Here is a 12,791-nt window from a genome sequence, read left to right on the forward strand (position 1 = left end):
TGTCTCATTCCCCTTTCACCGAGCAAAGTGAACAATTGCTTTCTTTATTTCTTTCAGAACAAATTTCCCTTCTGCAGTCCATTACAATGCTTGATTTGGCCAGACAAAAAACTTAGGTACAAACGTAAACCTAATGCTCTAATTATTGGACTAGATTGGGAATTGGTGTGGGTTTTGGATCAGTGCGAGTTTACAATTACAATTGAAATTCTACAACACATATTTGGCTGAAGTTGATGATATTTTAATGCTGCAGATACATTTCTTACAGTACAGTAAATGTCAATGTTCCAAAATATATCCCACATCCACATAAATCATGCAGATACTGGAAATTTGAAGCAAAATAGAAGAAATTTGGAATATTTAGTAGGTCGACATTTTGTGTCAATGACATTTGAACAGAAATGTAACTTTTCTGATGAAAGACCTTTGACCTGAAAGATTACCCGTTTCTCTCCTTATCGACTCTGCCTGACCTGCTGTGTATTCAAAGCTTTTTCAGTTTCACATTTAAAAAAAATAAATTGCCAACAAATTCTATATTTTTCAGTTCTCTTATTGTGTTATTTGGTAGTAAGGATGTATCATGATACTGTTTGACTGTATAAAAATAGTGCTTTAACAAACTTTCAGAAACAGATCCTCCCCATGTACAGCAAGTTTCCACCCCTGAGAACTATGCATAACCTATGTAGTTCACAAGTCAGAACCAAGTTCCCACACAACAGGGTGTGAGAAGAAGAAAGGAAGAGAACGAGCCAGAGGGCTGAGGGAGAGCTGAGAAGGGGAGTAGTCAGCAAGGGCTACCAGAAATTGAAGAAGTCAATGTTCAAGCTGCAGACTGCTCACTCTGGTCATGGAAGAGGCCCAGGAAAGAAAGGTCGGATTCAGAATGGGAGGGGGGGTTGAAGTGCTGAGCCACCGGGAGATCAGGTTGGTTAATGCAAACCAAGCGGAGGTGTTCGGCGAAACGATCGCCAAGCCTACGCTTGGTCTCACCGATGTAGATCAGCTGACATCTAGAGCAGCGGATGCAATAGATGAGGTTGGAGGAGGTGCAGGTGAACCTCTGTCGCACCTGGAACGACTGCTTGAGTCCTTGAACGGAGTCGAGGGGGGAGGTAAAGCGACAAGTGTAGCATCTCTTGCGGTTGCAAGGGAAAATGCCCGGGGAGGGGGTGGTGCAGGTGGGAAGGGAAGAATTGACCAGGGAGTTACGGAGGGAGCGGTCTTTGAAGAAAGCAGACAGGGGGGGAGGAGATAGGAAGATGTGGCGAGGGTGGGGTCACGTTGGAGGTGGCGAAAATAACGGAGGACTATTTGTTGTACGTGACGGCTAGTGGGGTGGAAGGCGAGGACTAGGGGGACTCCGCCCTTGTTCCGAGTGGGGGGGATGGGATAGAGAGAGCAATGTTGCGGGGTATTGAAGAGGCCCTAGTGAGAGCCTCATCTATAGTGGGGGAGGGGAACCCCCGTTCTCTGAAGAATGAGGACATTTCCGATGTCCTGGTGTGGAACACCTCATCCTGGGAGCAGATGCGGCGTAGACGGAGGAATTGGGAGTAGGTGATGGAGTCCTTACAGGAAGCAGGGTGGGAAGAAGTGTAGTCTAGAATCTAGACTCTAGATAGCCATGGGAGTCAGTGTGTTTATAGTGGATGTCAGTCAAAAGTCTATCACCTGCGATGGAGATAGTGAGGTCAAGAAATGGTAGGGAAGTGTCGGAAATGGTCCAGGTGTAATTGAGTGCCGGATGGAAGTTAGTGGCAAAGTTGATGAAGTCAGCTGTGAGTTGTGTGTGGGTGCAGGAGGTAGCACCAATGCAATCGTTTTGTATTTTTGTAGTTTTGTAGGTTAATTGGCTTGGGAAAGTTGTAAAAATTGTCCCTAGTGTGTATAGGTTAGTATACAGGGTAATTGCTAATCGGCGTGGATTCGGTGGGCTGAGGGCCTGTTTCGATGCTTTATCTCTAAAGTTTAAAAGATGCGCCATCTACATTTGTCCCACGTGCGTGCTTTTGGCCCATATCCCGTAAACCTTTGCTATCCATGTACCTGCCAAACGCTTTGTAATAACATAATGATATATATTGTTTATATTTTACTGCAGATGAGGTTTTAAATATGTTTGATGATTTTAAAAAGAACAGTGCTGTTGGCCGAGAAAACATTTCTAGATAGGACAGCAAAATAGACATCACTTGTTCACTAGAACATATTCTCCTTGGTTTTAGTATAGAAATATTAAAACTTGTGCCAAGAACAGTCACACAAATAGTCAGCAAATCCATCCTGCTGGTCTCTCACAGATCTATTTGCATGTATGGGCTGTACACAAGTCAGGCATTCAGATGCAGGGGAGGAAGGAACTGCAGATGCTGGTTTACACTGAAGATTTGCACAAAATGCTGGAGTATCTCAGCAGGATAGGCAGCATCTCTGGAGAGAAGGATAAGGTGACGTTTCGGGACGAGACCCTTCTTCAAACTGAGAGTGTGGGGAGAGTGAGACTAGTGTTTTTTGTGGAAAGGTAAGGCAGGATTTGTAAATGCAGTAATTTGGATTAAATATATGAACAAACATTATGAATCTTAAATACAAGTTACATTGATCTCAGGTAGACACAAAACGCTGGAGCAACTCAGTGGGACAGGCAGCATCTCTGCAGAGAAGGAATGGGTGATGTTTTGGGTCGAGACCCTTCTTCAGACTGCTCAATTGATCAAATTGATCTCAATCTTGCACTGCAATTTCCAACAAGGGGTGAGGTTGTTACATGTTATTAAGTCATAGGCTGCTGACATTAAGCCAGAGGTAGTTTTTCAGCTTTGGGAAATTCCTGTTTCCAATCTGTATCTTTCAATCAATCAATATGAAGTTGAATTGAATTGAATTGAATCCTTTATTTGTCATTCAGACCTTTCGGTCTGAACGAAATGCTGTTGCCTGCAGCCATACATGTAATAATAACAACACACAATAAACACAAATTAACATCCACCACAGTGAGTTCACCAAACACATCCTCACTGTGATGGAGGCAAAAGTCTTAGAGTTACTGTCTCTTCCCTCCTCTTCTCCCTCTGCGCCGAGGCGATACCCCACCGGGCGATGGTAAGTCAGTCCCGCGGTTCAAGCTCCGCGGCCCGGGGGTGGTCGAAGCTGCCGCCCTCCAGTCCAGCGGACGCAGCTGTTGCAACGGGTGCTCCGGAAAACAGGCATCAACCTGTGACCTGCGAGCTCCCGACATTGTCCTCCACTGGCCCGCGACCGAGCCCCGGATCCAGGTCGCCGCCGCCAGAACGCCGCCTCAGCCACCGGAGCACCGTCTCCGCCCCGCACCGGGCCGCCCACACAGCAGCGTCTCAGCCCCGCACCGGGCTGCCCCCACGGGAGCGCCTTCCAGCCGGGTGCCGGTCCGCCCTCACCGGAGCGCCTTCCAGCCGGTAGCCAGGCCACCCACACGGCAGCGTCTCAGCCCCGCACCGGGCTGCCCCCACGGGAGCGCCTTCCAGCTGGTAGCCGTGCCGCCCGCACGGGAGTGTCTCAGCCCCGCGCCGTCCGCCCTCACTGGAGCGCCGAGTCGTGCCGCTGCCCGAACGCCGCCGCAGCTCGAAGACGGCCAGCCTCGCGTTAGTGAGTCCTGGCTGGTTCTACCTCCGGACCCTCGAGGTCGGTCGCAGGTTGGAGGCCGCCAGCTCCGCCATTAGGCCTCAGCGCAGACGGGGGAAGAGAAGGGGGATACGACAAAAAAGTCGCATTCCCCCGAAGGAAGAGACAGAAAGCCCTGTTTCACCCTCCCCCCACACACATAACACCACCTAATAACCAAAAAAATTACTAAACTAGACAAAAGAAACAACACAAAAAAGTAAAAACAGACAGACTGCAGGCGAGCCGCAGCCGTATCACAGCGCCGCCACTTCCAAGTGTCAGAAACGTTGCATTTATTGAATTGCCGTCAAGGGCAACCCAGTAGAAATAAATTCTGAAGGCACTATTGGGAAAGAGAGATTGCAAGGGAATAAAATGAATCTGCTCTTTTAAAGAGCCAGTGCAAATTGATGGACAGAATGGCCTTCGCCCGTGTATTATGATACAAATATCTTTAGACACACAGTCAAATGATATCCGAAGAAAAAGTTTGGAGTTCATCGCTACAATTGAAAGCCAACTGCATTCAACTGATTTGTTGCAAAACTAGTTACATGACAATAGAAGATGAATCACATTCTTAATAAATGTTACACCCAAGAAGTGGGTGGAGAACATATGTAATAAAGAAATATACCTTCGGCGTGCAAGAGAACATGCCAACTCAAAAAAAAAACATAAGAAAGTAAGAGTGCGGTAAAAATTATTTTCCATCATCCTTTAAAGTTAAGGGCACAAAATCATTCCAAAATTATTTTGGAACCAAGGGTCTAGATAGAACTGGGGGAAAAAAAAAAATGCCAACCAGCAATCACCCTGTACACTAACCTAGACTTTGGTGCTATATGACCCAGCATCAATATACTGTAGATTATTATTGACTGAAATGGGCCTGCCACACAGATATTGGTATTGGTTTATTGTTGTCATGTGTACTGGCATACAGAAAGAGCTCTCTCGGTGTCCTCTTAGTCATATCATACTATACACAAGTATAATCAAGTCATATACAAGTCAACAGGTGGTGCAAAGATAAAATAACAGAGTGCAGAATATAGTGTTATAGGATTATAGTGTCATGGTTACAGAGGAACTGCAATTGCAAAACAAAAGTGCAAGGTCCATGATGAGGTAGGTTGGGAGATCGGGACTACACATTAGCTTATGGAAGGATCATTCAGCGGTCTGATAACAGTGGGGAAGAAGCTGTTCCTGAATCATGTGGAAAGTGCTTTCAGGCTTTTGTACCTCCTGCTGGATGGGAGAAGAGAAGAGGGAATGACCAGGATGAAAACAGTGACACAAGGAACGGCAGATGTGGAATCTTGAGTAAAACACAAAATGCTGGAGTAATTCAGCAGGTCAGGCAGCATTTATAAGGGACATGGATAGGCAACTTTTTGGGCCATGACTGGTCTTCAGACTGAAGAATGATCTTTGATTATCTTGGCTACTTTTGCAAAGTAGTGTGTAGATGGAGTTCATGGGTGGCGGGGGCCTTGCTTACAAGAAAATAATAGAAATTGACACACTCTGCAAAATGATGCACTTACTGATTCCCAATGTTTTTCCAACTCAAAAGATATGTCACAAGTGTGATGATACATTTTCCAACAGCTTGAATGAACAATCCAACATCATCCTGAATATAGTGACCTGCAAGACTGGAACGCTCTCTAACTTCTAAATATGCATTGCTTCTTTCACGAGGGCAGCACAGTGGCAGAGCTGCTGCCTTCCAGCGCCAGAAACCCGGGTGCAATCCTGACTGCGGATACTGCCTGTACGGAGTTCGTACATTTTCCCCGTGACCGCATGGGTTTTCTCTGGGTACTCCGGTTTCCTCGATTCGAAAGACGTACAGGTTTGTAGATTAATAGGCTTTGGTAAAAATTGCAAATTGTCCCTTGTATGTAGGATAGTGCTAGTGTGTGGAGATCGCTGGTTGGCGCTGACTTGGTGGGCCATTTACGTGCTGTATCTCTAAACAAAACTAAACAAGCACACTGCAGAGATTTGCCAACGCTCTTATGAAAGAACAAGTTTGCAGTCTCTACCATCAAGAACCGATGCATCATCCACCGCCCTTTCCAAATCACACACTGTCCTCACCCGACACAGGCTTATGATCCTTCAAGTTATGTAACAGAAACGTGGGAGTAACTCTATGGCACAGACTTCAGAGGATTAAGTTAGTGAATCACCATTTAAGTGCTAATAATAATGGAAAATAAAATCTGTCTATGACAGCGCCAACCGTCAGTAAAAATAAATTCTAGGGGAAAAACAAATAATATAGGGATAGTACAGAAAAAACTTTGGGATGGATCAACCTCCAGTATCAGAGCGCATTTAATAAAAACCTCATAATTCAAGTGTTAATTGCTTCAGGATGTTTCCAACACTTGTTTCAATAAGGAAAAAATATATAGTTTATGACGGCCCAGTGGCAGAGTTGCTGCCTTACACCGCCAGAAACCCGGGTTCAATCTTGACTATGGGTGCTGTCTGTATGAAGTTCGTACGTTCCCCCTGTGACCGCGTAGTTATCTCCAGGTGCTCCCTTTTTTTCCCGCACTCCAAATAGTTGTTGGTTTGTAGGTTGATTGGCTTTTGCGAATTGTAAATTGTCCCTAGTACGAAGGATAGTGCTAATGTACTGGGTGTTCGCTGGTCAGTGTGTGACTCAGTGGGCCAAAGGGCCTGCTTCCAAGCTGTTTCTCTTAAGTTTAAAGGCTAAAGTCTAAAACCTGCTTCCACTATTAATTTTTCATAGTCTTTGTGAATATAAAATGTAGGAATCAATACATGAGATAATAAAACAGTTTTAAATGATTAAAGCTCTTACAACTTATTTCAACTAATATTCATGCAAGGTGTATTTGATGCACATTTCCAAAACACTCCTTCATTAGTTTATCTTAAGATAAATTTAGACAAAATTTCAGACAATTAGTTGCGAATGCTGTTTTAAAGAAAATAATCTTACTTTAATTTCAAAAACTCAGACATTATGAGAGAGATGATATTTTGATATTTTGAAAATATCTTGTGTTATCATGCAGTCAAATCCAGATGCTAGTTAACGTGCGAATGGAAAAAAACAGCTAGTGACTGATCTGTTTCCGAATAGCGTCAACAAGAATGTTCTGCTTTTGCATTATTAATAAAATTTTATGTTTACAGTACATGCTGTCATGAGGGAATATTAAAACTGGACACTAAACAAAGCAGAAATAGCCAACGGGAGAATTTCCTTTAACTTAGAACTGGATATAGCAAAATCTATAATTTTTTTAATGGACAGAGTTTGTTACTGATTTCAAAGTCACCAATAACTACTAGATTTTAGCTATCTTGAGCAAACCATTTTTGATATGGGTTTTATTCAGAGTAAGTAGTGAAGAAAGGAAACATTAAGTGACAATTATTTGGTGATGTTGTGAATTTGACTATTGTGATCAAGAGTAACTCATAAGAACAGATGAGTGCTGGAGTAACTCAGCTGGTCAGGCACCATCTCTGGTGACGTTTCGGGTTGGGACCCTTCTTCGCACTTCAGGTAAAAATCATTAAATGAAGGAAACAGATGAATTTGGTAGGTTGAGTGTTACTGTTCCATTTTGATTTCGCTTGTCACTTAAAATACTTCAACCAGTTATATTCTATAGTTGAAACTGCATAAATGGTTGACATATAACATTAATTCAGTTATTTTTGTTTGTTAAACATTCAAATTACAGAGCAACTTAAATTGTGCTTTTTAAATAAAGTCACCAAAAGGAATACAAGGAACCATGAAGTTGTATTTAAGGTTGACTACAAGTTGCATGTATGAGCAGTTTCAGAAAGAATGGAGAACACATGGTCATTTATTATCGTTTTTGTTGATAAAGAGACAATAGTGCAGAGGATGTCCTGCACCATGATCTGCAAAAGGCTATTATTCATTATATCCATCAGGCAAACCAAATTTCCTTCCATTGGCACCATCTACACTTCACTCTGTTTTGGCAAGGGCACCAGCATAATCAAGAACCTGTCTCACCCTAGTCACTCACTCGTTTCCCCTCTCCCATCAGGAAAAAGGTACAGAAGTTTGAAATTGCATACCTCTAGATTCAAGAACAGTTTCTTCTCCTCTGTGATCAGACAAGTGAACCATCCTACCTTCAACTAGAGACCAGCCCTGTCCTACGATCTACCTCATTGGAGACCCTCGGACTATCTTTGATCGAACTTTCTTTTGCACTAAATGTTATTCCCTTTATACTGTATCTGTACACTGTGGACAGCTTGATTGTAATCATGCATAATCTTTTAGCTGACTGGATAGCAATGAACAAAAAAACTTTTCACTGTATCTTGGTACACGTGACAAGACTAAACACTTCTCTCTGACAGAAAACTGCAGCATTGTCAAAGTTTCCATCTTTCAAGACAGATATCCAATCTGACGGTTTCCTAGTGAATAGTAAAAATTCCACTGCACAATTGGAAAAAGTATCCATGTATTCAAGTCATGTTTATTTATCATATGCGTCAGATACAAATTGGAGTAACTGCAACTTTAAGGGAACATGGCCAATTTTCCTCACATGAGCAAAACGAAAGATGATACATCATGTCTTTTTGCAGGAGCTTGTTTTGTACTAATTTGTTATTGTCTTTGCAGGAAGAATAGTAGTTATATCTCACGTGACCAAGAAAATACAAATCTATCCCCCCCCAACCTAACATCATCACAAAACAAACTCCACAGTTCAAGAACAAACTTTCCTACTACCTCCTACGGATCTTGTGATAGCAAACTTATATTATTTTACCATAATAGTTCCATACTCCACCCCTTGAATTACCCAAATAATTTATTTAATCAAACAAATCACTTGAATTTCTGCTTACAGTGCCCAAGCCGGGCGAATCTGAGCATGCTGGTCCTAGAAGCGGATCTGCAATCGTTCATTACAATCACTCCACTCTTTTAAACCTCTACTCATTGGAAACCCTCGGATTATCTGTAATCTGCCTTTACTGGATGTTATCTTGCACTGATTCCCTGTATCTGTACACTCTGAACAGCTTGATTGTAATCATGTCTAGTCTTTCCACTGACTGGATAGCACGCAACAAAAAGGCCTTTCTTTCACTGTACCTCGGTACGCACGACAATAAACTTAACCTAAACAATGTAAATGTAACTATAATAGTGAAGAGTATTTTTGAAAGTATATTTTATTAAAAGCAATGAACCAAAAGGACACAAAATGCTGGAGTAACTCAGCAGGTCAGGCAGCGTCTCTGGAGAACATGGATAGCTGGCGTTTCACAGAGTGCTGGAGTAACTCAGCAGGTCAGGCAGCATTTCTGGAGAACATAGATAAACGACGTATTGTGTCGAGACCCTATTTCAGTCTAAAGAAGGGTCTCGACCTGAAACTTCACCTATCCATGTTCTCCCAGGATGCTGCCTGACCTGCTGAGTTACTCCAGCACTTTGTGTCCTTTTGTGTATTAACCAGCACCTGGAGTTCCTTGTTACCAACAAACCAAAGTATTTTTTTGTAATGGCGCAGTTGATTAATATTCTGTTGTAGATTCTATTCACATTAGGGCTGCAACATAGACTGAATTTTTAACCTTAATCCAAATCACCAATTTAGTTTATAAAAACTTGTCAACAAAACAAAAAAAAAGTATATATTTCAAAGCTATTACCTTAGGCCTCTGAGTCCCATGGCTCACCACAGAAATACTTTGCATTCTATTTGCAAGGTTTGAAATGTCTTTTTGGTTGGTGTTCCATTGTTCTTTTGATGAGTCTACACATAGAAAATACCAGAGAACAGACTTTTTCAATGCATTATTCTCAAATGTTATTCTACATTAGAAAAATTAATCTGCCATCCATTATCAATTCACAGGCACCAGATTTTTGCAAATTATTTGATCTAAACCCGAGCAGTTAGATAATTAATATTATAATTAATAGCCTGTAAAACTAATGGTTACATTTAGGGTATTATATTAGTGATCCAAATCCTATAAAATCTAAAATACCCATTCTTATCTAAACTAAATACACCACCTTTTGTTAAAATGTACTATAGGCCTGCATATTTACTTTATGGTTCTTTGAACAAAATAAAGTTCATCAATATTTTGAAAAGCATTTGAAGTTTTTCATTTTATATGTGTGCAGTCAATATTTACTTTATTGTAACACTAGTTTTGTAGGAGCAGTGCAAAAATGGAAGAAGGAAAATACACACACGTAACCTGTAACTAAGAAACGGATCTTTCCTCCCCCCACAAGTACGTTTCCTGCGAATTCATTAGTTACAATTTCTGATATTAAAATATTTAAGCACACACGCCAAACTTTAATTGCCAATGTTGTTAAAACACATTTTACGTCTCAAATTAAAATAGGAATGTGCTGGAATTGATTTAAAGTAATAATGTGTTGGCATTGATTGCAATATCAACTGTGATGTTTTAAACAGCGACAGCTAAAAACGGTAAACTTTCGGTTTAGTTTCTCAAGTGCATTTCTCATAGGGGATACGAATGGTTTATCAAAATGAGCAAAAGGGGGACAAGAGAGCGGTACCGTACCTCTTTTGATTATCCCGTGCGGACTTTTCTTATTCTGCATCATGAGGCGTACTTGGTTGTTAACTCGCTTCTCACTGTCCACCCGGCCTAAGGTGCTCAACCTGTCGGCCGGCGGCAGCGCCAGCGTGGAATTATTCTGTTTGCTGAATGTTTGGGTCGTCGTCACAGTATGGAGATAAGCCATCTTTTGTTTTGTTTTTTTGTTACAGCGTCTTCTTCTTTGCAAATCCTCTGCCGCTTCCCAAAAACTGCTTCTGCTTTGCACCGAAGATCTACCGCTCTAAGATCTTTGCTTTGCACCTCGCAGCAACTCTGGTCTCGCCCTACCCCGCCCCGCCCAGCCCAGCCCTGTACCAAGAGGGCGGGTGGAGCAAAAATTGGTGTGGCTAGCAGATTTTAAAAATTTGTCATATCCAGACTAATGGAGGTTATTTCCTATTGGCGGCTTTTATAAAGTTTAAAACAAAAACACTCAAGTAAATGCATTATGAAAGCAAATAAAGAAAGCAAGAACTTAGTTCTCCGACCTGTCTCCCACTACATTTTATCTCTGTTTGCTTTGTTGTTAGCTTCTCCCAGCTAACAATGATCTATTCTACAGTTTCCCTAATCTCCATTCCCTTTGTCCTATTTTCACACCTTATACAATACAATACGGGTTTATTCGTCACATTGCACATAAAGTGCAAGTGAAATGATGGATGAGTGGATGAGGTGGATGAGTTGAATGTGCAGATAGCTATTAATGACTATGATATAGTTGGGATCACGGAGACATGGCTCCAGGGTGACCAAGGCTGGGAGCTGAACATCCAGGGATATTCAATATTCAGGAGGGATAGAGAGAAAGGAAAAGGAGGTGGGGTAGTGTTGCTGATTAGAGAGGAGATTAACGCAATGGAAAGGAAGGACATTAGTTTGCAGGATGTGGAATCGGTATGGGTAGAGCTGCGAAACACTAAGGGGCAGAAACTCCGGTGGGTGTTGTGTACAGGCCACCTAACAGTAGTAGTGAAGTTGGAGATGGTATCCAACAGGAAATTAGAAATGCGTGCGACAAAGGCAAAACCGTTATAATGGGTGATTTAATCTACATATAGATTGGGTGAATCAAATTGGCAGGGGTGCTGAGGAAGAGGATTTTTCAAATGTATGCGGGATAGTTATCTAAATCAACATGTAGAGGAACCAACGAGAGAGCAGGCTATTTTAGACTGGGTATTGAGTAATGAGGAAGGGTTAGTTAGCAGTCTTGTTGTACGTGCCCCCTTGGGCAAGAGTGACCATAATATGGTTGAGTTCTTCATTAGGATGGAGAGTGACATTGTTAATTCAGAAACAATGGTTCTGAACTTAAAGAAAGGTAACTTTGAGGGTATGAGACGTGAATTGGCCAAGATTGACTGGCAATTAATTCTAAAAGGGTTGACGGTGGATATGCAATGGAAGACATTTAAAGACTGCATGGATGAACTACAAAAATTGTTCATCCCAGTTTGGCAAAAGAATAAATCAGGGAAGGTAGTGCATCCGTGGATAACAAGGGAAATCAGGGATAGTATCAAAGCGAAGGATGATGCGTACAAATTAGCCAGAAAAAGCAGCATACCGGAGGACTGGGAGAAATTCAGAGACCAGCAGAGGAGGACAAAGGGCTTAATTAGGAAAGGAAATATAGATTATGAAAGAAAACTGGCAGGGAACATAAAAACTGACTGCAAAAGTTTTTATAGATATGTGAAAAGAAAGAGATTAGTTAAAACAAATGTAGGTCCCTTGCAGTCAGAAACAGGTGAGTTGATCATGGGGAACAAGGATATGGCGGACCAATTGAATAACTACTTTGGTTCCGTCTTCACTAAGGAAGACATAAATATTCTGCCGGAAATAGCAGGGGACCGTGGGTCAAAGGAGTTGGAGGAATTGAGTGAAATCCAGGTTAGCCGGGAAGTGGTGTTGGGTAAATTGAATGGATTAAAGGCCGATAAATCCCCAGGGCCAGATAGGCTGCATCCCAGAGTACTTAAGGAAGTAGCTCCAGAAATAGTGGATGCATTAGTAATAATCTTTCAAAACTCTTTAGATTCTGGAGTAGTTCCTGAGGATTGGCGGGTAGCAAACGTAACCCCACTTTTTAAGAAGGGAGGGAGAGAGAAAACGGGGAATTACAGACCAGTTAGTCTAACATCGGTAGTGGGGAAACTGCTAGAGTCAGTTATTAAAGATGGGATAGCAGCACATTTGGAAAGTGGTGAAATCATTGGACAAAGTCAGCATGGATTTACAAAAGGTAAATCATGTCTGACGAATCTTATAGAATTTTTCGAGGATGTAACTAGTAGCGTGGATAGGGGAGAACCAGTGGATGTGGTGTATCTGGACTTCCAGAAGGCTTTCGACAAGGTCCCACATAAGAGATTAGTTTACAAACTTAAAGCACACGGCATTGGGGGTTCAGTATTGATGTGGATCAGTAAGGTGACGTGGATAGGCTGGGTGAGTGGGCAAATGTTTGG

General features: G+C 42.1%; 1 protein-coding gene across 1 annotated transcript in view; it reads right to left on the minus strand.

Annotated features, from left to right (window-relative positions):
• pkp1 (plakophilin 1) overlaps positions 1-10,591 on the minus strand; it is a 38,767-nt gene extending 28,176 nt beyond the window's left edge. Inside the window, exons 1-2 of the mRNA XM_033042476.1 lie at positions 10,276-10,591; positions 9,376-9,479 (exon numbers count right to left, since the gene is read on the minus strand). Of these exons, the coding sequence (XP_032898367.1) occupies positions 9,376-9,479; positions 10,276-10,459 (288 nt within the window). The 5' untranslated portion in view covers positions 10,460-10,591. The remainder of the gene's footprint in view (positions 1-9,375; positions 9,480-10,275) is intronic.
• Positions 10,592-12,791: the final 2,200 nt, after the last annotated feature.

This window comes from Amblyraja radiata, chromosome 24 (assembly GCF_010909765.2).
Source record: "Amblyraja radiata isolate CabotCenter1 chromosome 24, sAmbRad1.1.pri, whole genome shotgun sequence".
In the NCBI taxonomy this organism is placed as follows: domain Eukaryota; kingdom Metazoa; phylum Chordata; class Chondrichthyes; order Rajiformes; family Rajidae; genus Amblyraja; species Amblyraja radiata.